At 38.9% G+C, this 26,799-nt stretch overlaps 1 protein-coding gene across 1 annotated transcript; it reads right to left on the reverse strand.

The window, feature by feature from the left end:
- Positions 1-11,982: 11,982 nt before the first annotated feature.
- On the reverse strand, positions 11,983-26,634 carry zgc:172079 (L6_membrane domain-containing protein). The gene is made up of 5 exons (XM_012851601.3): positions 26,079-26,634; positions 22,861-22,926; positions 17,782-17,933; positions 17,491-17,677; positions 11,983-12,726 (listed from the first exon to the last, which is right to left on the reverse strand). The coding sequence occupies exons 1-5, from the start codon at positions 26,268-26,270 to the stop codon at positions 12,724-12,726; spliced, it is 600 nt and encodes a 199-aa protein (XP_012707055.1). The 5' UTR covers positions 26,271-26,634; the 3' UTR covers positions 11,983-12,723.
- Between the last annotated feature and the right edge of the window lie 165 nt (positions 26,635-26,799).

A 26,799-nucleotide genomic window follows, 5' to 3' on the forward strand; every position in this document is an offset into this window, starting at 1 on the left:
CAAAAGAAAAGAAAGCAGGTGAGGGAAGTCCTCAAACAACTGAAGGAGAGGAAAGTGAAGGCGCAGTCCCCCTATCCAGCCCAACTCAAAGTGTTTCTGGACACGGGAACTAAGATATTCAGTACAGTGGAAGAAGCGGCGCCTATGCTGAAAGAGATGGGTATCAAGGTGAAGGAGGACAGACTAGAGAGAATTCACCATGTGATGGCGCAGACGGCAAAGGGGGGCAAGCAGAGGCAGACCGAAATCACGGAGGCGGATCTGAGGGCATTCCTGGAGTGATGACGTCATCTACAGCGGCATCGGGACAATGGGTAACATATGGATGTTTACATACATGCATGTTTCTGCAGAGAGATTAACGGTCACGAACTGCATAAAAGGAATGTAACACATGTTCTACTGAAAAAAGGGAAGAAAAAAAACGCTAGTTGTAAAATAAATTACTAAATTAAAAGATAAACGTGTTCGCTAGAGAGTGGTATTGAGGAGTTTGAGTCTTTAGGGCTTTAGACAACTACTAGGAAGTTGTCAATGCACATAGTGCTTGTTCATCAGAGAGAAGGTCACAGCTCTCTGATGTTGGGACTCTTGGAAGACTTTTGTTCATGTTCCAGTCATTGTTTTTGGGTTCTTGTTCCAATAAATGTGTTTATATTTCGTTTTTATTTATCCCTTTCATTTGAGGTTATGTTACATGTAAGATATTTTTCTTTTCAAAGAGGTGTCAGGTACAGCACAGCTTCAGAAAAGGTAGTAATATGAGTGGACTAAATGTAGTTTCTTACAATGTTCATGGTCTGAACCACCCTATTAAAAGAAAGAAGATTTTGACTCAACTAAAACATCTACAATGCTCAATAGCTTTATTACAGGAGACACACTTAACCGAGAATGAACACAAAAAATTGAAAAGGGAGTGGGTAAGTCAGGCATTTTATGCCTCATTTGGAAAAAGGAGGGGGGTAGCAATCTTAATCAGAAAAGGGATATTGTTTGAAGTTAAAAAAGAGGTTAAGGATAAAGAAGGAAGATATGTAATGATTATAGGAAGTATAGGAGATATGACCATTTCAATAATAAATGTATATTTCCCAAACGAGGATAAAGACGCTTTCTTGAACCAAATAGTCAAAATAATAACAGATGAGGCAAAAGGGTTGATACTGATGGGGGGGACTTTAATACAGTTCAAAATAATATATTAGATAGATACCCCTCTGACTATGGACCACAGACAACAAAATCTAGAAGGTTAAATAATATTACTAAAGAGCTTGGTCTCATTGATGCTTGGAGAAATACCAACCCCAAGAAAAAAGACTACACATTCTATTCGAATCCACACAAAAGCTATTCTCGAATTGACTATTTATACATATCTCAGCAACATATACACAAGGTATTAAAATGTAACATAGAAAATATAACTATAAGTGACCATGCTCCTATTATGTTAACTTTAAACATAGGAGAGGAATCCTGCTTCAGATATTGGAGGATGAATGTATCAATCACATCAAATGGAAAAATTGTCAAAGAAATCAAAGAGACATTGAAGGAATACTTTGAAATAAATGATAATGGGGAAGTTTCGCCAACAATATCATGGGAGGGAGGAAAAGCAGTAATAAGAGGGAAAATAATAGAAATATCATCCAGATTGAAAAAAGCCAGAATGAAAGAACAAATGGAGTTGGAAAATAAGATCAAAGAATTAGAAAGGGAACACAAACAAGGGGATAAAAACATAATGGGGGAGCTCAAAAAGGCAAAAAATAAATTAGAGGAGATACTAACTGACAAAGCAGAAGGCTCTCTACGCTTTACAAATCAAAGATATTATGAAATGGGAAATAGAGCCAGTCGTCTTCTGGCATTTCAACTTAGGAAAGCTCAAGTAAATAGGCATGTCTCCAAAATAAAACACCCTTCAACTAGGCAGACTAAAATACTACCCAAAGAAATAGCTGAAGCATTCGCAGACTACTATATAAAACTTTATGACGATTCAGACAGAAATACTCAGGAAGATGAAACATCCTCCTTTCTCAAAAGAATTAATCTCCCAACTCTGTCAGAAGAAGAGTCGCTGGAAATGACACGGCCAATAACTTCACAGGAAATTCGGAATGTTATTAAAACCCTCAAAAACAACAAATCACCAGGGACAGACGGACTACCAGGGGAGTTCTACAAAACATTTAGAGAAGAACTAACACCAGTACTATGTAAGGTATTTAACTATGCACTAACGGTGGGGGACCCCCCTAAATCATGGTCTGAAGCCATCATATCTGTAATTTATAAAGAGGGCAAAGACCCAACTATGTGCGAAGGCTACAGACCTGTGAGCTTACTGTGCAACGACTTAAAAATACTAACAAATATAATGGCAGAAAGAATGCAAAAACATATAGCTAAATTGATCAACCCAGACCAAACAGGATTCATTCCGGGCAGGCAGGGAGCGAACAACATAAGAAGAACATTAAATGTAATATCATACTCAAAATTTAAATCACAACCCTCCCTTCTGATTAGTTTGGATGCCCAAAAGGCTTTTGACAGGGTAAAATGGAGTTTTCTATACCAGACACTACGAGGATTTGGTTTTTCACAACAATTTGTAGAGTGGGTGAAGATAATTTATAAAAACCCAAAGTCTCAAATTCAAATTAATGGACACTGCTCAGACTTTTTTGATCTCAAGAGGGGAGTTAGACAGGGGGACTGTTTAAGTCCTTTATTATTTGCGGTTAGTATTGAACCAATGGCAGAAACAATAAGACAGAATAAACAAATTCAGGGAATAAGAGACGAGGGTGGGGTGGAACATAAGGTATCATTGTTTGCCGATGATTTATTGGTGCTCTTAACAGAACCACTCCGGTCGGTACCAGCTCTACTAGAAACCCTTAAAGAATACGGGAATATTTCCAGATATATGAATAACGAAAGTAAATCGGTAGCAATGATGCTATCTGGCGAATGCCCAACACAGCTAAAAGAAAAAGTAAAGTTTAAATGGACCAACAAAGGATTTCGATATTTGGGTATATTCATCACACCTCAAATTTCACATTTGTTTAAAGCAAATTATGAGAAGCTGAGGAAGGAAATTATAAAAGACCTAGAAAGATGGGAGATCCTACCACTGACCTTCGGGGGGAGGGTGGAAACAGTCAGAATGAATATCCTGCCAAGACTACTGTTTGTGTTCCAATCACTTCCAGTTTCCATTCCCAACTCCTTTTTTAAAGAGATAGATAAAAGAATTTCAAGGTTTGTATGGCAAAACAAAAAGCCAAGAATTAAACTCAAAACACTTCAGTCCGCAAAAAGTAATGGAGGGCTAGGCTTACATGAATTAAAGCACTATTATTGGGCTGCTCAATTGAGAGCCATAGTATTATGGTTAGCAAAAGATCAAGAGACAATATGGGTAGATATGGAGCAAAGGGCATGCCCAAATTTGCCCCTAGATACACTACCCTTCACAACAAAGACGGCTCAAAGAAATCTCAAAATCCAAAACCACTGGATTAAAGAAACAATTAATATCTGGTCAAGAATAAAAAAGAAATTTAATTTCCCTGGCACTATATCAAAAGTGGTAAAAATAGCTAAGATTCCAGATTTTATCCCAGTTACTATGGATAAAGGGTTTGAGAAATGGACAAAAGGAGGACTGATATTCATAGCACAGCTTTTTATGGGGTCAACATTGAAATCCTTTGAACAAATTCAACGGGAATTCAGTCTACAAAAAACGGATTTCTACCGATATTTGCAGCTTAGACATTATCTTCAGAATCACAGCAATTGGTGGAAAATTTCAACAGATATGTCCAAAACTGAAGAAATTCTATTATCAATAGCAAAAGGTGAATCAAAAAAAGGCCTGATCTCAAAATTATACAAAAGCATGCAACATGAAACCAATGTAAATAATAAGGAAATTAAGGAGAAGTGGGAGTTGGAGGTCAATATAATAATAGCAGATGAGGATTGGGAGGAAACCTTTACCTCTGGACACAAACTAACTAATAGCCCGATGTGGAGGGAATTTGACTGGAAAGTTAAGATGCGTTACTTTAACCCTCCAGTTATTACATGTAAATATGGTAAAACATCTCGGCTTTGTTGGAGAAATTGTGGAGGGGTGGGGGATTTTACTCACATATTTTGGGATTGCCCGAAGGTGACTGAGTTTTGGAAAAACTTGCAAACAGAGATAAAGGGTACTTTGGGCATCCATTTAGATCTGGATATATCTGTATATATTTTAGGAACAATCCCACGGGACATGATTGATAAAGACGATAAGTATTTGATCAGAATTATGCTTTTGACTGCAAAGAAATGTATAACGCATAGCTGGTTAAAACCACACCCTCCTAGCATTACACAGTGGAGAGATATAATCAGAAAAGTCTATATTATGGAAAGGGTAACATCAAGACTACAATTCAAGATGGAAACCTTTGAAACAAAGTGGAGACCTATAACTAAAATCATAGTGTAACCTTGACGCCTCTATTCATTCATTTATTTATTTATTTACTTTTTATTTTATTTTTATTTTGATTTTATTTTTTGCTTTTGTACCTTTTGAATTCGTCTTGTATTAGTATTATGGTGTACTTTTTCTACTTTAATATGTATGTTCATAATGTCTACTGTTGTCCCCCTCACTTCAAGTACGGTGATTTATATGTCCATGGATGGGTCAGTGAATGTGGGTTTGTCTTGATGGGACCAATGTTTATTTGGGAGGAGATGTGTCTATGTTTGGCTGTATCTCTCATCGAGGGCGCCTGGACAACCTGTGGCGTAGTTGGGACTTAACAGACGGGATTCCTGATGTGGGTGAAATTTCTAGAATGATCCGTGTAAAGATGTTAAAATGCAAAATGTGAGATGTGACAAAAGTGGACATGTATATGTTGATATAAAACAGCGATTGAAAATAAAAAGTTCAAAAAAAAAAAAAAGATCTATTGGGAAATGATGTGTGATGCAGGACACATGGTTGCTTTAAAACAAAAGGCTAACGAAAAAGCTCATTGCTAACATTCGGTACCATGTCATTGTCCAGTGTGTTTTATGCTTATAACAAAGGTTATCTCCACAAGAGTTTCATACATTGATGGGACATTAATGTTTACGTTATCCAACTCACTATGCAGTGGCGGCTGGCCCATAGGGGGCGCTCGGGCGCTGCCCTCCCTCGATGTGGAGGGGAAAAGTCAAAATATATAGATTTTAAAAGTATTATTAATGTCAGTTTTTACTTAATAGTACGTGGCTACATGTAAAAGAATTATTAAAACACTTTTACTAATTGACTCTATCAACTGACTGTCATTTAACATTTAGCATTTCCACCATCATTTCTCTTCTTCTACACTTGTGGGGCTGTGACTCAAGGAGCCCTACAAGTGTAGCGAAATAACCAATCGTATACTGTTGCTAGGGAAGATTTATAAATATTAGAAAAAGTCCTCCTCAACTCTACCCTACTTCAGAAACAATACTGGTCCTCTTCGGTGACATTCAATTCAATTCAATACAATTTTATTTATATAGCGCCAATTCATGAGACATGTCATCTCAAGGCACTTTACAAAGTCAAACTCAATCATATTATACAGAATGGTCAAAAATGTCCTATATAAGGGAACCAGTTGATTGCCTCAAAGTCCCGACACGCAGCATTCACTCCTGGAGAAGCGTAAAGCTACAGGGAGAGTCGTCTGCATTGTCCATGGCTTTGCAGCAATCCCTCAAACTGAGCAAGAATGGAGCGACAGCGGAAAGAAAAACTCCCCATTAACGGGAAGGAAAACCTCCAGCAGAACCGGGCTCAGTATGAAGAAAAAAGAGAGAGAGCAAAAAGTTAAAAGCTGAAATGACAACAGTCATTTCAATGCAATGCAATAAAAAACTAGAGAACAGTTGACTGGAGAACAGTAGAAATCAGCAGAGTGAGAAAAATAGGCCCTGATGTCTTCCAGTAGCCTAAGCCTATAGCAGCATAACTATAGAGATAGCTCAGGGTAACATGAGCCACTCTAACTATAAGCTTTGTCAAAAAGGAACGTTTTAAGATTAGTCTTAAAAGTAGACAGGGTGTCTGCCTCACGGACCAAAACTGGGAGTTGGTTCCACAGGAGAGGAGCCTGGTAGCTAAAGGATCTGCCTCCCATTCTACTTTTAGAGACTCTAGGAACCACCAGCAGACCTGCAGTCTGAGAGCGAAGTGCTCTGTTAGGAACATACGGGGTAATCAGAGCTCTGATATATGATGGAGCTTGATTATTAAGGGCTTTATACATTAGAAGAAGAATTTTAAATTATATTCTTGATTTAACAGGAAGTCAATTAAGTGAAGCTAACATTGGAGAAATATGATCCCTCTTGCTGATTTTCATCAGAACTCTTGCTGCAGCATTTTGGATCAGCTAAAGAATTTGAACTGCATTTTGTGGACTTCCTCATAGTAAAGAATTACAATAGTCCAGCCTTGAAGTAACAAATGTATGGACAAGTTTTTCAGCATCACACCTGGACAGAATGTTTCTAATTTTGGCGATATTCCGGAGGTGAAAAAAGGAAACTCTGGAAATCTGTTTAATATGAGATTTAAATGACATGTCTTGGTCGAAAACAACACCAAGATTTTTTTTACTTTATTACCAGAGGCCAAGTTAATGCCATCCAGATTAAGTGATTGGTTAAGAAGTTTATTTTTTGAGGACTCTGGTCCAAAGATTACAACTTCTGTCTTGTCAGAATTTAAATGCAGGAAATTTAAAGTCATCCAGCTTTTGATGTCATCAAGACATGACTGCAGTCGAAGTAATTGATTGGATTCATCAGGATTTATGGATAAATATAGCTGAGTCTCATCAGCATAACAGTGGAAATTAATCCCATGCTGTCTGATGATTTTGCCAATCGGAAGCATATATATAGTAAATAGAATTGGTCCAAGGACTGAACCCTGTGGTACTCCACAAGTGACCCTAGAGTTTGAGGAAGATTTATTATTAACATGAACAAACTGGAATCTGTCCGACAGATACGATTTAAACCAGCCTAATGCTTTCCCCTTAACCCCTACAATATGTTCAAGTAGGAGAATATTGTGATCAACTGTGTCAAATGCAGCACTGAGATCTAACAGGACAAGTATAGACACAAGTCCATTATCTGAGGCCATGAGAATATCATTGTTGACCTTCACCAGAGCTGTTTCAGTGTTGTGATGAGCTCTGAAGCCTGACTGAAACTCCTCAAGTATGTCATTACTTTGTAAATGTTCACAAAGTTGATTAGCAACTACTTCCTCAAGAATTTTAGATAAGCAAAGAAGATAAGATATAGGTCTGTAATTTACTAACTCATCTTAATCAAGAGATGGTTTCTTAAGTAAAGGTGTAATAAAAGCTACTTTAAAAGCCTGTAGTACATATCCATTTAACAAGGATAAATTAATCATGTCTAAAATAGGGCCACTGATCAGAGGGAATATCTCTTTAAACAACTGGTTGGGATCTGGTCTAACATACATCCACGTCATCAGTGGCTAGATTGGTGCTATCTATCTATAGATTGATCTGTCTATATATCGATAGATTGGTTTTAACCAATCACATATGTGATTGGCTAAAACCAACCTTTGTTAGGTGGGCTCTAGATGTTGCTTCACCCAATCAGCTTTGTGGTTTCTGCTGAATGTCCCTCCTTTCCCCAAACAGATTTGATGGGAGCAGTCCCACATTGAAAATGTGCGGAATAGAGAGTGCTACACATTATCAATATGGCTGGCCAGGTTATTTTTGGAGGAAGCAAGGGCCCAGTGGTAAGAGCAGGGTGCCTGTGTCCTTGGAAGGTTGCAAATTCCCTGGTTACCCCAGAATGCTCCGGTGGCAGCCCACTACTCCCTAATGAATGGAATAAATGCAGAGGACACATTCAATTAGGAGGCAGATCCTTTAGTTATCAGGCTCCTCTCATGTGGAACCAACTCCCAGTTTTGGTTTGTGGGGCAGACACCCTGTCTACTTTAAGACTAGGCTTAAAACTTTCCTCTTATATCTTATAGTTAGAGTGGCTTAGGTTACCCTGAGCTATCTTTATAGTTATGCTGCTATAGGCTTAGGCTGCTGGAGGACATCAGGGTCTATTTCTCTTGCTCTGCTGAGTTCTCCAACTGTTCTCCAATTTGCATTGCTTGTTGTCATTCCAGCTTTTAACTTTTTGTTCTGTCATTTTTTTCTTCATAGTGGGTACATCTGGTCTGGAGTTCTGTTAGCTGTGACCTCATCAAGGGAAGACAGATCACCCGCTATTACCATCTAATGTAGAACAGATTACTGGATTAATGTGTGCTTCTGTGCTTTTTTGTCTCTCTTGTTGTGTCTCTGCTCTGTCTTCTCTAACCCCCATCCGGTCGAGGCAGATGACTGTTCACACTGAAACTGGTTCTGCTGAAGGTTCTTCCTTCCCGTTAAACGGAAGATTTCCTCTCCACAGTTGGTTCATGCTTGCTCAGTATGAGGGATTACTGCAAAGCCATGGACAATGCAGACGATTGTCCCCTGTGGCGCTACGCTTCTTCAGGAGGAGTGAATGCTGCTTGTCAAGACTTGATGCAATCTACTGGGTTTCCTTAGATAGGAAATTTTGTATAATCTGACCCAATCTGTATAATGTGATTGATTTTGACTCTAGAAAGTGCCTGAGATGATGTTTCATGAATTGGCGCTATATAAATAAAATTGAATTGAATACATAGCTTTGTGCATTTGGGTGTTTCATTTCTACGAGCCCAAATGATGGCCGATCAACCAGATCATATACAAGCCCATCAGGTGACGCACCCAACCAAGATGCATCTGGATTGATCACCAGCCCACACTTGGTCAAGTTCAGGTTTTTCAAAACTGCATAGTCCTTTAAGGTCCCCATTTTTATTTACAGTCTACTCTTCATGTGTGCTGTTTGTCGTGTCCCTCAGATTTCTGCAGGCCCTGGATCTCTAACGTAGCTCACCTCTCTGAAATGTGAGTTAGTCACCCTATCTCTCCTATGTGAATGCCACTCTGGTGTACTACTTTGACATCTTGTTGCCTCTTTAATGAGGTGTGACTGTGACAAGGTCACAGAAAGTGAGTTTAGGTGTAGCTGTTCTAGATATGTTGGCACAAATGAACATTCAGATGGGTTTAGGTGGTAACCTTCTAATGGCACACTTGGGAATGGAGGTGCATCCTCGTGTATAACAACACTTTCAGATGGAGGTAGTGGTGGACAGTCCTGCAACCACCCCCCACGACTCCACCCAACAGATCACCTCCACCTCCTCCTCAGTGACAACTCTTTCCATTCATGAGAGAGATGTTAACAAACTCTTCAGAAGACAGAACCCCAGGAAAGCTGCTGGACCAGACTCTGTCTCTCCACCCACCTTGAAGCACTGTGCTGATCAGCTGTCTCCAGTGTTCACAGACATTTTTAACACCTCACTGGCGACATGTCATGTGCCAACCTGCTTCAAATCCTCCACCATTATCCCTGTTCCCAAGAAACCAAGGACCACAGGACTTAATGACTTTAGACCCGTCGCTCTGACCTCTGTGGTTATGAAGTCCTTTGAGTGCCTTGTGCTTTCACACCTTAAAGAAATCACCGATCCCCTCCTGGACCCCTACAGTTTGCCTACAGAGCCAACAGGTCTGCAGACGACGCTGTCAACTTGGCCCTTCACTACATCCTCCAGCACCTGGACTCTGCAGGACCCTACGCCAGGATCCTGCTTGTGGATTTCAGCTCATCCCAGCTCTGCTTCAGAAGACACCCTCCCAGCTGAGTGTGCCTGACTCCACCTGCAGTTGGATCACAGACTTCCTGTCTGACAGGAAGCAGCACATTAAGCTGGGAAAACATGACTCTGACTCACAACTTATCAGCACTGGTTCCCCCCAGGGCTTTGTTCTTTCTCCTCTGCTCTTCTCCCTGTACACCAAGACCTGCACCTCCAGTCACCAGTCTGTCAAGCTCCTGAAGTTCCTGATGACACCACTCTCATCGGACTTATCTCTGATGGTGACGAGTCTGCCTACATGTGGGAGGCTGACCATCTGTTGACCTGGTGCAGGGAGAACAACCTGGAGCTCAACGCTGTAAAAAACAGTGGAGATGGTTGTGGACTTCAGGAAGAACTCAGTCCCAGCTACCCCCATCACCCTCTGTGACTCCACCATTGACACTGTGGAGTCTTTCCACTTCCTGGGAACTATCATCTCCCAGGACCTAAAGTGGGAGCTGAACATCAACTCCCTCACCAACAAAGCCCAGCAGAGGATGTACTTCCTGCGCCAGCTGAAGAAATTCAACCTGCCAAGGACAATGGTGCAGTTCTACTCCTCCATCATTGAGTCCATCCTCACCTCCTCCATCACCATCTGGTACGCTGGTGCCACCGCTAAGGACAAGAGCAGACTGCAGCGTGTCATCCTGTCTGCAGAGAAGGTGATTGGCTGCAATCTTCCGTTTCCCTCCAGGACTCTGAGGCGTGCAGGGAAGATTGTGGCTGATCCCTGGCACCCCAGTCATGGACTATTTCAGTCACTTCCCTCTGGCAGGAGGCTGCGGTCCATCAGGACCAAAACCTCACGCCACAAGAGCAGTTTTTTCCCATCTGCTACCGGCCTTATCAACAAGGCCAAGAGCCACCTGTGACTCTGGACACTGTCTCTCTCCCCCGTTCAGGACTTACAAGCTTCTGCGTTACATTAAAGCACAGTTTACTGAGTGTATATAGCTTCTGTACATATATCCATTTTATTTTATTGTATTTTTATTTTTTGTCTGCACCATCAACACCAAGTCAAATTCCTTGTAAGTGCAAACCTACTTGCCGATTTAATTTGATTCTGATTCTGATTTAAATTAATCATTTTAGTAGCCGAACCATCACAACTCCCTAGTGTACTATAAATATATATATTTGTTGTGGATGATGCTTGGTATCGGTCACAAATTTTTATTATAATTTTTAATTATAATTGTCATATTCATAATCAATAAACATAATTGTAGAAGAAGTGTAAAGTGATATGGGGTTGTCAGACTTGATAAACTCCTATGCAAGTGTAGGCCATTTACCATTTTGTGAATTGCTAAATCAAAAAATGTATCCATCTGTACATTTAATATCTCATTCATCCTTCAGTCCAGGATTGCTTGTCTTTACCTTATTTGCTTAGGCTAAACTGTTGATAGTTTCCGCTATCCTGCATTCACGGTAAATTCCTTTCCACAATACATTTATGGTGTAATTTGTGTGTGTGTGTATGTGTGTATGTTATTTACCACCTGAATAAACATCTTGCAAGAAAGATGACTCCACTAATTTAAAATGTCTATCGCAAGGATAATTTATGATTGTGAAAAAATCTCACATAAAAGCCTCATCTTCCATGATGTTATTGCTTTTTCTTTTCAGTCTTTTTTACAACTCTCACAACATTTATTAGGAGAGTGCTGTGATCAAGTCCTAAATTCACTGTTGTTTGACAAAAATGGTCTGAGAATACAAAAAATAATTAACTTAAGAGTGCATAACAAAGGTTTGTCCAAACCATCAAACCCATGACATTAAAAGGCAAATAAATTATATTTCAATCTGAAAAACTCACACGGATAGAAAATGCAATTAGAAGAATTTTATTGATACAATATTTTAAGATTTTGGCGCTCAGAGGAAACATTCACGGCGAATTATACTTCAATATGCATAAGCAGGTGTATGAGAATAGGGATGTTCCCCAACAGGCCTGAAACTGGTGGTGGAGTGGAGATAAACAAAGTTTTGTTCAGTCCATATGATGATCTGTTTGAGCTAGATGTCCAAATTGGATAAACACAGGTTTACATGAACTGTCCATGATGAGCAAGCATGAAGCAACTGTGGAGAGGAAAAACTCCCCTTTGGGAAGAAACCTCTGGCAGAACCAGACTCAACATGGCGGTCTTCTGCCGGACCTTTTGAAGGAGTGACAGGCAATTCCGTAAGAGTCTGGGAGGAATTACACTCTGATAGGGACGAGGTTGAAGGAGGACCGTAGGAAAGCCAGGCGGAGCTTGCTACGATGGTGGAGAAGGGGATGGAGGTGGGTTGAATCCAGTCATCAGAGTCCAAACCAGACACTGCGCAGCTACCGCTTGCCAGCTGGGCAGAAGGCCAAGACGAGGATGTGGAGTTCTTTTAAGATGAACCCAGGATGCTGATTGGCTTCGAGGAGGAGCAGCTCAAAGCTGATAGGCTTGCGACAAAGAGTCTTTGATTGAATGGAGGTAGGCAATAGAGTTTCTTCAGACTGAAATCCCGCTTAAGCTCCATGTTAAAAATGTTATTACAAAATATTAAAAATAACTTTACATGCTCAAATACAGAATGTATCTTGAGATGGAAATTTCGTTTTAATATTTGAAGGAATGAAAAGAAAAAAACAATTGGCAGTAATCCCAGTCAATCCTCTTCATGATTTCATATTATTAATGCTAATTCAAAGCACAAACAGAAAACCTGCACCATGTAAGATCATTGAGGGTAAGACTATTGTGTAGTTATTGTGATGATTGTGATCATGAAAGATCTCTCTCAGGTCTTCATCAAGAAGTCATGGTGTGAAGTTGATCCACTTTGCCTCACTGTAGAGAATATGGAGAGAAAAAACAGTTATTGTACCCCAGCCCCTTTATGTAGAATGCAAATGTCTATCAAATGTCTTCAAAATCCACGTTTAACTTCTGAAGAATATCTTTAGCATTTCTCAAAAATGTCCTTATAGGACGTTTTCACACTAACTGAGTGGTCTAAAGTGTTAGTGCCACAGAAACCTACTCAAGGACTATACTGTTTCTGCTGCTGACCTGTGTGTTGTTCATTATTAATTTCCAAACACTATACATGTTTTAAAGTGTGTCATGTGCTGTGAGCATATATATATATATATATATATATATATATATATATATATATATATATATATATATATATATATGATATTCACCCCACCTATAAATGGCCCGGGTTCTAAGGCTCTCCTGCTCTCCATGCCTCCCTCCAGAACTTTGCCTCCTCCACACCGAGGCGTGCCTCCTTCAGCACACCTGAAAGGATTAGCTGATCCTTGAAGCAACACGCTTCAGGCTGCTTTTTGGCCTTAGTCTTAGTTCTTTTTTTGTTTGTTCGGTCTGGTGGGGACCGGCTGCACTGTTTCATCTTTTCCTTTAATGGATTTAGGCTCTTCTGGGAGGGGGGTTTCTGCAATAGTCTGGTGTCAGCACCGGCTTCACTGGCCCTGTACAGGGTAGGCCCGCTGTCGCTCCTGTTGTACATGTTTGGCCGGCTCATCAGATCCATCCTTCTGTTGAAACTTTTGTTGTTTTTTTTTAGGGGATTCGGGTGGTAAGGGTTGTTGCTACTAGTAATAAATTGAACGTTTGAACTCTAACCATTTGTCTGTGTCCTAAATAAATATGCTGTGTCTTTTTGGTTGTAACAAGAGCATTTATAATATTTGATACTATCTGAGTGTATTAAATGTGTTGCTGTGAGTGTCAGGATCCCCAGAGGTTTGATTACTTATTGTAGCTCCATTGGAGTCCTGCAGACTGTTTATCGTGGTATTGTTTATCCTTAGATCCTTGTTTCTGCTATTAGTTTAGTTTTCTGTTCAGTATTGATGTTAGAAGTGTATTTTTGTGTTGTGCCGTCAAGCCGTGAGCAAAAGTCAGACTGAGTTGTGAGCAAAAGAAGTTTTGGACTTTAACAGGCACCAAGGAACTGACCTCCTCATCAGGGTGCCATCGCTCTATAAAGCCAAGCTCCCACAGACAATCGTCCTGAGTCCCAGTGTCATTGGAGTGGCATGGGTGGGGCGGGGTGGGGGTGGGGGGGGTTCTCTTGTCGTCCTCTGCAGAGCGGAGGACCCGGACAGGGTTTGCAGAACTGCTGGCTGGATCGAAGCTAAGTCTGCAGTCTAACTTCTGCGTAACCAGATGCCGGAGTAAAGAACCCACCTATGCCGAAACCAGCCTTATTTTGGGGTTTTTTTCAGCTTTTGCGGGAAAGCTAACTCAAGACGGCGTGTAGCGGTCTCCTCACCTGGGTCCAAGCCAAGCTGAGAAGAACCCTGAGCTGAAATCGCCTGCTGCAACCTGGTCAAAGACGTGCATGAAAGAACCTGGTGCCTTCACCTTCACTCTGTTTTAAGTGGGTTTGTTTCAAACATAAGGTTTGTTTTGTTTCCCTCCACCATCGTTCGATAGTACTATGAGCTTTATTACCGCATTAATGTGGAATATTGATGTCGATGTGTTTTTGTACAACTTTAGGATTAACTCATTTAGCGACCATTCGCTACAGCGACCCCTAGCTTCCCGGAGGTATAATCGCATTAATAAAATCCAGCGTTCTAAGGTTTATTGATTTTTCCTGAGCAAATTATTTGTTAAAATGTTATTTTTTGAAATAATGTTTTGTTTAACTCAGGATTTGCATTGTGAATGGGTTGAAACACACACCAAATGGTCTTAATTAGTTAAACTAATTTAACCTCATTCCATGTTCTTTAAGACTAACTTTAGTTCTTTAACCGATATTTGCAGTGAACCAGGATTCACTGAATCATACAGATTATGATCAACCATTTTATTTTGTCTTTTGTTTCTTTTATGTGTACATAGTTGCTTAGCTTCTTTTGGCTTAAGTTTGCTTAGTAGTTTTAGTTAAGTTTCACTAGCGCAGTAGAAAGGATTTGTTAAGTGAAATATAGTGTTAATTCAGACAAACTGCATTTTATAGTGATATTCTCTGGATGTTCATTTTATTTCTGTTAATAAATTCTTGAAGAGAAGTTGTCACTCCTTTATTCTATATGTGTGCAGAGTTTTCTGTTAAAAGAACGGCAGTTCTCGAATCATTCCTTTCAACTATTGTCCTGATATCAGCCCAAGGGCTGATATTTACTGAGCAATACCTAACAGACAGAGACTTATTTGTTAAACATTAAATAACTTTAAACAGTGTGTAATAGCACAACAGTTGTATCTGTTAGATTCAGATACTGTGTTAATCAGCTTCTGTTCATTGCGATTTTAATAGTTTGATAGATCTTTACTTTCTGCCTCCCCACCCTTAGTTTAGTTATTCCTTCATCTCTTCGCCATTCTTCATGTTTTTGTTAGATTCAGTTCTCCCTCTGCCCCTACCAGCTCACTGTCCTTCTTCTGCTTGATTGCCTTTTGCTCCTCTCACCTGTGTTAATTTGTTCCACCTGCTCCTCCTCCCATCTCCCCTCCTATATATTCAGTCAGCTCAGCCTTTATCAGTTGTCAGGTCCTCCATTAATCTACTCAATTCTGGTCTCATTTTTGCCGTGTTCCTGTTTCCCTGTCATCCTGTAAGCCTTGTTTATTTATTTAATAAATCATCATTGTTCAACATTAGACTCCCAATTTCTCGCCTGTGCTTCGGTCCGATTCCTAAAAACCTGACAGTGAGATGTTTAAGAATTTAAAGGGTAACTCACCGGTAAATCAACTTTTTTTTGCCAATAAACTTTTAACATGGTTGTCTTATAGCACTGTCTACATATCCTGTTCATTATTTTGAAAAATTAGTGCATATTCGTTGAAATCCTCCTTTTGTGTCTAAAATCATCAGTGTGCTCTCCTAGTGTTAAATGGTGGTTTTGCATTGAATTTCGAAATAACATTACTTTCGGTTGATGTGACATAATTTGGAGATAGAGATGTCGGTAGGGGTATGAAAGCAACTCCATCTTAAAAAAAAAACCCAGCTCCTTTCATCTTGTGCCTCCATAGCGAGCACTGTTGTACTTTTCAAAACCTTTGTATGTGTTATTGGCGAATTTACATGAAAACAAACAATTGTTCTACTGTTAGTATTAGGTTGGATATTAGCTATTCGCACTCCGTGGCTTCAACAGCCAGCCAGCTGACAGAGAGAAGCAGCCCCAGATTAGCCTCCCTGTATCAGCAGACGCCACTGAAGCAGTGGCATGCAAACAACCACAATTCAACCTAGAACTAACTTCACCACAGTTGCTATAAACTTCCCTCTCTGCCTTCCCTCGTATTGAAACCTGCCTGCTGCAGTAAGAGGAAAGAGAAGATCAACCATGCCTTATGTTCACATTACAATCCCGCCTGGATTACAAGGTGGGTAATAAATATAATATATAATTGGTCCAATCCTGTCCTCCGTTGCCTCTGCAGCATCGGGTATGGGCTTTACTGAGTCAGTGCCTTGAGCATAACTCTGCTCACTCTCCATGATTCAATATGACAAATCAAGCTTGCAGCTGCTTCAACCCCCCCCCCCCCCCCATCCTGAGCACAGCCCCCTCAGCCAACATTCCTGCGTATCCCCGCCCACTTTGATGGAATTTTTTAAAATTTTCTGGGGGTGGGAATATGCTTTTACATTGGGGTGAGTTACACTTAAATAAAAATGTCTTACATTGGTAAAATTGTAAGTTGTTAACTAGAAGGTAAGTGGTTAAGGCCAAAGACAAAAGGGGCACAGCAGTATAAAGTCATCATTAAAATCTGCTGAAAACAGAGGCAGTGAAAGTCCATTTACATATTACTACTTTTGCAAAACCTAATAAATTTTTTAGAGTGTAATCTGGGGATTCTGGTTGTAAGAAGATTTGGTGCAAAAGAACGCCATTTACAGAATCATCATTATTAAAAGTAGTTAATGATACATTTTGGCAAGTGATTCTTGTGATTATACTGTTTTGGTTCTTGATCCAACTGCTTCCTTGAACACTGTGGACCAAAACATTTTATTATCATGTTTAAATCCCCCAGTGTGCATTCAGAACACAGCAACTGATTGGTTCAGACCTTATGTGGCTGATTTGTACATATGTATAAAAATTGTGGAATTATCCAGTGATCTACTGACATGTGGGGTCCCACAGGGCTAAGTTTTAGGGCCACTACTTATTTCCCTTTGCTATTTCTTCTAGGTTCCATTCTTAATTGCATTCCACTTATTTTTTTTAAATGGTAGCTACTCTACTCGTAAAACTGAACATATCACCCCAGTTCTTGCCCACTCAAATGGCTGCATGTGCACTTTAATAATAATAATTAAAGTGCACATGCCTAACCACTAGGTCACCATTCCCCATATTTTAGAGTTAATTTTTAAATTTTTGTTTTCGTCCTTAAATGTTTAAACTCCCCCAAGGTGCACATTGTTTTGCTTTGCTGCAGACTACCTGGCCCATTAAATAAAGCCCCAGGCTTGTTGAAATGTTCTACCCTCAGACCAGGACTTTAAAACTAAAGCCCCTAAATTCTGAGATTCCCTGTGTAAAATTTATATCAAAATGTGTGCTGGGCTTTTGAATGCCCTGGGCTTCCTGGGCTTACCTCCTTATCAGTGCAGGTGCCACAGATACATCCAAATAGGCCATTGACCATCTGGATGGCACAGAGGATAAGCTCCAGAATGGCAGCTACCAGCAGGGTGGAGAACAACGCCACGTTGAATTCAACCACATTCTCTGGTACCTTACACCAATCCCACATTTCTTTGTTATTCAGGTAGCTGTCATTACTAAAAGGAAGAAAATTAACTGCATCATTCACTAAAGAAAAAAAATCTACTTATTAAAACATATTGTATCATTCAACAAACACAGCTCTAAATAACCAACATACCTGTTCAAAAACGGTCTTCCCCATGAAGGAGTTGGGCTTTCTGTATTTGACCACTGGCACACTGGCCCATTGGAAAGACCCACAGAAGCAACACTCAAACTGAAAATGGCCCCCAACACACCCAGTCCAGCAAACCCAATGGACAGGAACATCTATTTAGCAAACACAAGTCAAACTTAGATCATGTTTCTAAAGTTGAAAAACTGAAGTCTTGAAACATTGTGCAAACATCAGTCCTAAGAGTAAAGTGTTCATTCTAGTCAGGTTAGTACAATGACAATGACGATGTAATTCAAACTTCACTGTACCCAGCGTGTAATTAGTAAAATAACTTAAAAGTTTCATGTTTTTATAAAAAGTACAAAAATTACCACCCTTAAAAGGAAAGGTTTTTTCAACATTCACTTTTAAGCCGGGCATACACTGTACGATATTTTCAATCGTTTTACTTATATACAGCTCAAACTGTATGACGAAACTGCAGGGTTTAAAAGTTCGCAGCTCATGATATATTTTCTTACACTGTGCGGCCCGACGCTCTCATGCGATCTGACTGCTCACACTGTAAGTTCAAAAACCACACATCAGACTCAGCCCCGTAGAGAGATGGCGCTACTCGGACTCGTCTATCCGGAAGCTAAATGTCAACGTAGAAGGAGACAAAGGCGGGAAGTGTCAATGCTGACTGTTAAATATGAGGCTCACTAGAACAAAACGTGCTGTCTTGGCAATTCTTCGAGTTGCTCCTCCGTAGTTTGACTCCATGTCACACGTACTACCGCCATGCTTCTCTCCACTTCTATGTTTTCGTTTGAGAAGACGAAGAAGAATTTCCTAGTTTGCGCATGCACAGTGTGCAAGGTTGGGAGAAATCAGCTCGTAGACCAGACCCGGCAGCATGGGCGGGCATTGGGGGGCTGTGCCCCTTGCAGAGCCAGCCGTGCCCGCCCCTTTTTTTCTTTGTTTGTTAGTTTTTTTTACCTCGGAGTGACCAACATTCAATTAGTACTATCTTTTATTTGTCAATCATACAATTCAACCAATAAAATCAGGCAACATGCTAGCCAATTACAGCAGGAGTTGGGCAGGTCACTGGACATTCATAGCCTTCAGAGACACCACGGCCCGGCTGAGGTCACCGTGGTGGTCAGTAGTGTGGGATGGATATTCTGTCTTATTGCCAAACAATTACAAGAAGTAACAACGAAGCAAGCGAGAGCAAGCTGGAAGCAGCGCTATTGATTTCTTTTTGAAACGTCAGCATTGAAGTTAACACAGGAGTAAACATTCACGCTAGGAGGGTTAGCTATGACAGCTAGGAGCACAAGGAGCAGGACCAAGCAGTAAAACTGCCAAACCTAAGAACCTTGGTTACTTGCAGACGGGGGACTCTGCTTTCTTCTGATCCTTGTTCCCCTAGCTGCTGTAATTACAGTACCTCTTCTAGTATGAATTTTTACTTAATTCAGTGTTCAGCCTGACACCATTGCTCATGTTTATCAGCATGTAGCTTATGCTTGACTTTTGAGTCAAGACACAGCGCTACAGGCTGCTGTATCTCACTGTTAGTTTCCAGCCAAAACCCAGAATGAAACCTGTCCAACTTAAAAGAGAAAAAACAAGCCCACATCTCAAACTCTCTCATGTTAAAACAGGGGTGTCAAACATACAGCTTGCGGATCGTTTCCGGCCCGCCGAACAATTTAGTCTGGCCCGGTGGCTGAATGTATTATCAATATTAAAAAAATAAAATAAATATATATATATGTTGTTGTTGTTGTTTTTTGTTTTTTTGCATGTCCTGTCTGGCAATGTGGCAATAAGAATTGTTGTCTTAATGCCAAAAGGTGCTCATCAGATTTGAGAAAATTTGACAGATTTCACAAGTGGAGCAGTACTGCTTTTGCTATAGTGCTCCGCTTGATTTCTGAATGTGAAAAGCTTTATTATGATTCATGCGGGAATTATCTCAAATGATATGGACACTACAATGGGAAAGTAGGAAAGGAAAGGAAGAACAAGAGGAAAAAAGAAAAGGTGAAAGAAAGAGGAGATAAAAGGAAGAGAATGATAAAACAATTATCGAAAAAAACATGTACTTCATGTAATTGAAAATCTGCAGTTCCTATGTGCTGTGTTTTAATCAGCAGATGGTAGCACTGAGCTTCAGATGTGGAAAATTTATTTTAAATAATTTCTTAATTTTTATCTGTTTGATGTATTTTGTAATGCAGGACAGTGTTTTTAAGTTCCAAAAAATGTGAATAAATGTTTTTTGAACATTGTACAATCACTGTGATCAGTTCTTATGCATAATGCACAAGTAAATGTTTAACTGAGTAAAAGTATTGTTGAAATTGCACATACTTTTCTTAAAAACGCTGAGGTTATTCATAATATATTGTGTAAAAGTGAAATTCATTTATAATAAAAATCAACAACAAGTCCACTTTTATTAGTTCTATTTAATCTTGCAATGAGTTTACTCGTGTGGCCCTCTTGAGATCAGATTAAGCTGTATGCGGCCCCTAAACCAAAATGAGTTTGACACCCCTGTGTTAAAAGCATGGAGCTCTTAAACACATAAGAACATGCCATTAGCACACAACTGCGCTGAAGCAAAGAAAAATCTTTCCGTATACATGTTCCGCACAAAATATATAATCAGACAACCAAATAACACACAAGATCACTTCATACAATCATAATATATCAACCGGGGAAAAAAACGTATCAATAGCTTCCCAACATGAGTAGTAAATCTACCTTAATATAAACTTAATTTCTCTAACAGAACTCAATCAAACATTTCTCTTTCACAGCCATGAAATATTTTTATGTTGATCAGTAGAACTCAACCCCTCTTGGAACGTTAACATTGACCAATACAATTTCATAGTGACACTTGATTAACCATTATTCTTTTCTTGTTTTATTATAACTATTAATCAATATTATTCATTGTACCTATTATTCATTGATGATGTCAGATTCAACAGATTCGACTCATTCAAAAAATAAATTGACCAGTAAAATGAGTTCAAGGAGAGGGCAAACCTGCCCATAAGCTATTTTTGTTCCAACTCAATGTGTTCAAAAGAAGCGTAATTGGGTGGAAAACCGTCTATTTTGGAAACACTGACTACACCATTGCTTTTTGTTTGTTCATTTTTTTTTTTTTTTTTGATTTTGGGATTTTCTTGAAAGTTTTTGTCAGCACTGTAGGAGTGATCAGAGCCACTGTTCAGTCTGAAAAAACTTGAAAAAGTGTGCCCCCCTGAAAAACTTGAATGCCCCTCCTTTAATTTGTTTCTGCTGCCGGGTCTATTGTAGACGCTCGTAGCTCTGCTTCAAGAGCAGAATACACTCACGATTACTCACGAGGGCTGACTGAATTTCAAACATGTTTGATTTTCATCCAACCTTACGATTCCTGATTGGTGGGTGGTCGTAAGAGGCTAATCGCCCCTTGTTACCCCCTGTATACTACACGACGCAAGACACACGATCAAGCTGAAACTCGGCCCGAAAAATACTTGCACAACTGAAGAATTGGCCCAAAAAGAGCAAAAACATGTACAGTGTATGCCCTGCTTTGCCAAGCCATTTTCCATTCATCATCTCATGACTTTCTTTGATGCTCAGAAAAACATTTCATTGCACAGACAGGACAATGATAGTCGGTATTGTTGGAAGCTAGAGAGTCCCACCTTATGCGTCCCTGTGAAGTAATATCCGTGCATATTGAAGCTTACAAAACTGTGCACAGGGCCTTTCCCTGGGGGTTTCCCAGATCTATGCATAGCTGTAGACAGCTGTGGCTCATTAAATATGCAGATTTCTTCAGTGCTGTTCTTTTCTCTGAAAGTCTATTATTAAAGTGGTGCAGAAGAGGAAATGAACAGCTCTAGAATCTTTGTGGGAAATATGAAGCAAACGGACATAATTTAGCCCATTTTCTCTTCATTTTATTGTTATTATGCTGTGCACAAGGTTACATTTTGATGATGCACAGGGTAAATCTTATGACCAAAGGCTTTGTTATATGCAGGAGTCCTACAATGTAAATCAGCACTTTTATTTGACCAGATTTCCTTTTATGAGATGAAGAATAACACATTTGTGTAATGAATGGTGTGGGACTGAACCCGATAATCATCCGAAACAGAAATTCATTTAAAGGGATTTATTGAGGGAATAATGAACAGAAAAGGCAGACATCCAAAAACAACTGACAGGAACAGACGAACAAACTTGGCAGGATAAACAGAAACAGGTTAATCAAAAACAGACTCAAGGTGTCAGGGCTCTTACCGAGGCAGAGTGCAGACGAGGAGGAACAGGGCATGTGAATGTGACGACCCGACAACTAACTAAGGAGGGAGTGAGGCTTAAATAGATGGATAACAGGTGAGCGGAATTGAAACTAATTAACCAGAGGTGGAAGCAATACAGAACTGACAGGAGCTGGGGGGAAAAAACCCAGAGTCCAAGGACAATAATGAGAACAAAGCGCAGCACTAATACAGAAAACAGAATAACAAAATAATGAACCGGCTAAACAGGACTCACGAACCTAGAATACAAATAACCCAAGAGGCAGGAAAATAACACTAACCAAATAATAACCCAAAACAGAACATTACAATTTGGCACAGTTTTGCTACATTTGTCTAAATTGTGCAAAAATTACAGGTCCTTTGTGGAACAAACATACTTCAACTGATTCAGTCCAGATTTGCTGAAGTTATAGTAAGTTGTGGATCTATAAAGTCTAAAGTTTTCCAATATTTTCAAAGGTGTTTTCAAGGCATTTTGCCATTTTATTTAAAATAAACTTAGGCAAGGCTCCAAATTTATTCTTTTCTTTTTGTTTAATCACCTTAAAATAAGACATATTGACAATTACAATAGGGGTTCCTCTGAAAAAAATATTTTTGGATGCCTTAACCTCCACACAGATACCAAAGTGAGCACTTGCACTTTATAGCTGTGGAGTTGTATTTGATCAGGTATGTTATTTCAGACGGGAAATTGCTCCTAAAACCCTCTGGATTAGTGCCAACACTACCCACTCACCCCACAACGGTTGGCACAGCAGTTCTTTGCACTTGTCAGATGAATGTGAATGGCAGGAATGATGACCTTTGAGACAAAAAGGAACAAAAGGAGAAACAAAAGATGCATTAGGGACATTTAAGGCTTATTCTTTTTAAGGAAATTATAATCTGTGCAAACACTAAACTGGGAAAAATTCATATTAACCAAGTTCAAGCCTTTTTCAAACCTTTGTGACCTAGAGAATACTGTTCATGGTTTTAATTTGCAGAATTGACTATTGCCCTTTATGTTACCTCCAAATTAGAAAAAAATGCAGCAGTTTGCCTTTTAACTTACACTTGCTGATTGAAAACATATTAAACCTGTTTGATTTTTACTACATTGGCTTCTCGTCCATTTCATAATACATTTCAAACTTTTAGGTTTGTTTTTAAAGTTCTTACTGGTCTTGCCCCTCTACCCAGGGTATTAAGCATTTCTATTTGCACCAGATTCTTGAGTTACTGTCAACATTTACTCATTTTTCCACTGACAAAGTACAACTGTTGGGGCGACCAAGCTTTTTCTGTGGCTGCACCTTGACGTTGGAATCTTCTTCCACAAGATCTTCGAGCCATAACTGAACTAGGTCTTTTTAAATCAAAGCTTAAGACTTTTTTTTCATTGGAGCAGGCTTTCATTACCTATTAATTTAATTTCATTACCATTACCTATTATCGATCTTGTTTTATCTAGTAGTTTTATCTTCCTTGATTTTTTATTTTATTTCCCTTTGTGTTTCTGTTGTTATATATTAATTTTGTTAATCTTGGTTAAGAACCATTTTTGCCAATGTGGAAAGGGTTATACAAATAACTTATTGATTGATTGATTGATTGATTGATTGATTGATTGATTGATTGATTGGTTGATTGGTTGATTGATTGATTGATTGATTGATTGATTGATTAGTTGGTTGATTGATTGAGATAAAAAATGTCTTAATATGACTACAGAAAGCAATTAAAATTATTTAAACTCAACTACACAGAAACTGGACTAATGTTAAAGGGACCTAGTCAATGACTTTACGATTTTCTAAACCAGTAGCTCAGGTGGTTGCATACAAATTTTATGATAAATTACCAAACCCTGTTGGCTTATTATATTCTATTTCTATTTTATCCTTTGTTGTGGCTCTATTTGTTAGTGAAACAAACACTTTTGTGTTTATACACCATAATAAGATCACGTGACCAGAAATACAATGATGCACTTTCACGCAATGAGTAAACAAGAAGAAGCAACAGCCAGCAGAGGTGTAAAAAGAAAAAAGGATAAGTAATCCTAACCCTGCTGGTCTTCAGCCACGCCTAGCTGTCACATTACTTCAAGGCATTGCAGGATGCTCTACTTTCTCTTACAGGAGCTACATCAATTGTCACCATCTTGCTTTCTGGTAGTTAAACAATGTTTATGTCTGCTGATCACACCCAGTGCAAAATCCTTTTCAGTGGCCTTTTCTTTTGAGTCAGTTGTGTTTTCTTTTTATGGTCAAAATACATGACTAGGACCCTTTACAATAATTTAATACTGTTTATCTGTAAACATAGACAAACAGATAGACAAAAATAATACATTTTCTTATATCATTTGAGTAAAATCAACCTCAATAATTCTCATTTGTCACCTGGGATGGAAGTAACATTCCCCATAAACAATTGGTCCTCTGCATCTTAGTCAAGTTTTTCTCCCGTCAAGCCTTGTTTTTTCCCCTTCCTTTTTGTTTCACAAAAATAAATTTAAGAATCAATAGAGCAATGAAAGATTATTTTAAAAACTTTAAAAAGTTAACCTAAATCCAAAGTTGCAACTAAATACAAGACGTGAAACATGCTTGTAAAACAAAATGGCGGCCCTGCCATTGTAAATAATGAAAATATAACAAAATGTTTACTGCTAGAGGTTTTACACAATGAGCTAAAAACAGGCTTCACTTCACTTGTGTAACTTCAAACTAAAAAGGAAAAAGTAAATGAATAAATTAAAGTGCCTCATATTATGGTAAAAAAAAGTTTCCACTTTACAGTGTTTTGACAATATATTTTCATAAATTAAAACATAAATTCAGCATTGCATGCAATTCTTTTCATGGAAGCACAATGAGTGCGTTGGCAAAATAAATCCCTATTTTCCCAAAATTAAATCTCAAAAATTGTAGATTCAAATTAATCGATTAAAATGATTTATTGCCCAGCCCTACTTCCTGATTCCTGAGCCAATCACATGAAAGTTCCCTTGGTTCTCAAAACAGATTGGAGCATTTGGTATTTTATCTGGGCAAAAGAGCAGCAGCCTGCAAAAAGGGAAGTCAGTAAGTGAAGCAGACCAAAAATAGAACAGAATACATCATATGCTTATCCTGTGTAAGTACAAATTATGAGGTACACAGCTACAACAGACCGCTGACTAAATGGTGGGTCTCCTTGAAAGGCATTGTGTATGTCAATGTGATTTTAATGACGTGTCATTATTACTTATTGTTCCTTTAATATTGTGTTGCTAATGTTTTCTTATCGAACGAAAAGTATGTATTTTATTTCTCATGATTAATTGCAATGTTAAATTTTTCCGCTCTTTTAAAGTTACTTTTAAATTCTTCCAGCAAATATACATTTTGTTTTAGGACGGGTTAAGCATTCATTCTCAGTTTGAATTTTTTTTTTTTTTTTTTTTTTTTTTTTGTACAGCTCTGCAAATAAAGATATGTTGGAAGTTTGTGGCAAATGGTTGGAAATGGTAAATCCTTCACAGAAATGCAGCACCACAGTCCACAGCAACACCACGGTTATTGAGTGCTGTTTATGAGTCCTCCTGACATTTAGTTTCATCTGAGCAAGACCATTTTTATTCACGTTTTCTGGTGGAACTTGCCTCCTTATTATGCCTTTTAATGGGCAGATATGTGGATCAGAATACCTTCGAAAAACACACTTACATTGTGGCCACTAAGAAACTAAAATCTAAGTGAGTCAACATTGTCTGAAACAAATCTTTAAACTGTGTCGCAGTCACCTATAGCTATCCTCGTTTGGAACCAAACCATTCATGTATGATGTCTATAGGCCTACCTGACTAAAGAGGAGTATTACATGTCAATAAGAGAATTACACTGCTCTGCCAATCAAACCACAATTATATTTTCTTAAATTATTGACCTCTATAACATAGCAGGTAAAATGCATAGGTTTACTCACCATGATTCCTCCTCCAATAAAGCCTCCCATATATTTCACTTCGTCTGTGAGCCTTGGATCTTCTTCATTGTCTTCACTTGCATACTGTGTATCAAAGTCAGGGAAGAAAAGCATGATGTTGCAGATGGCCGACACAAGAGCCAGGACATAGAGAGGGATTGCAATAAACTTTGAACAAGCCCCGGTACACATGTTGCCTGCAGGTGGATGACTAAACTTTTCTCAAAATAAATGTTCAGTTTCTTTGTACGGTCAAATATTTCTAATCACAGAATTAATTCAATTCCAAGTCCAGCTGCAATCATCAGATGTAACTGGTTGAAACTGACAAGATGTTTGAATATAATACCAGGGGTTGAGGACCCAAAGGTGGAGCTTAAGGAGATAAGTGAATACAAGTTAATTATCATCTGAATTATGACCTGGACTGTAACTTGTCTCTGATTGTGTAGGTGGAAACAGGTTTCTTAAGTGCAATAATTTAGTTTTTTTTAGTGTGACATTGATAAACAAAACGTTTAGCTTCATTGTCTGTTTTTAACAGACAATGTTGACTAGGTGAGCACAGCTTCATTCTTTGGTAAAAGTGTTTTAGATTTGTTGATGTTCAATAAATTCAAAAGGTTTAATTGTCTCTTTTTTTGTTTTGCATGGTTTGTACTACAATCAGTGATGATCTCAGAATGGCTGAGTCATGGTTATCCATCTCTATCTTTCATCA

Source organism: Fundulus heteroclitus, chromosome 14, assembly GCF_011125445.2.
Source record: "Fundulus heteroclitus isolate FHET01 chromosome 14, MU-UCD_Fhet_4.1, whole genome shotgun sequence".
NCBI classification, from domain to species: domain Eukaryota; kingdom Metazoa; phylum Chordata; class Actinopteri; order Cyprinodontiformes; family Fundulidae; genus Fundulus; species Fundulus heteroclitus.

Coding starts and splice junctions, on each gene's coding strand:
- zgc:172079 (XM_012851601.3), bottom strand. CDS start 26,270: ATGTGTACCGGGGCTTGTTCAAAGTTTATTGCAATCCCTCTCTATGTC. Junction 22,927..26,078: donor TTATTGGAGGAGGAATCATG/GTGAGTAAACCT, acceptor TTTGTCTCAAAG/GTCATCATTCCTGCCATTCA. Junction 17,678..17,781: donor GGAAGACCGTTTTTGAACAG/GTATGTTGGTTA, acceptor TCTTCCTTTTAG/TAATGACAGCTACCTGAATA.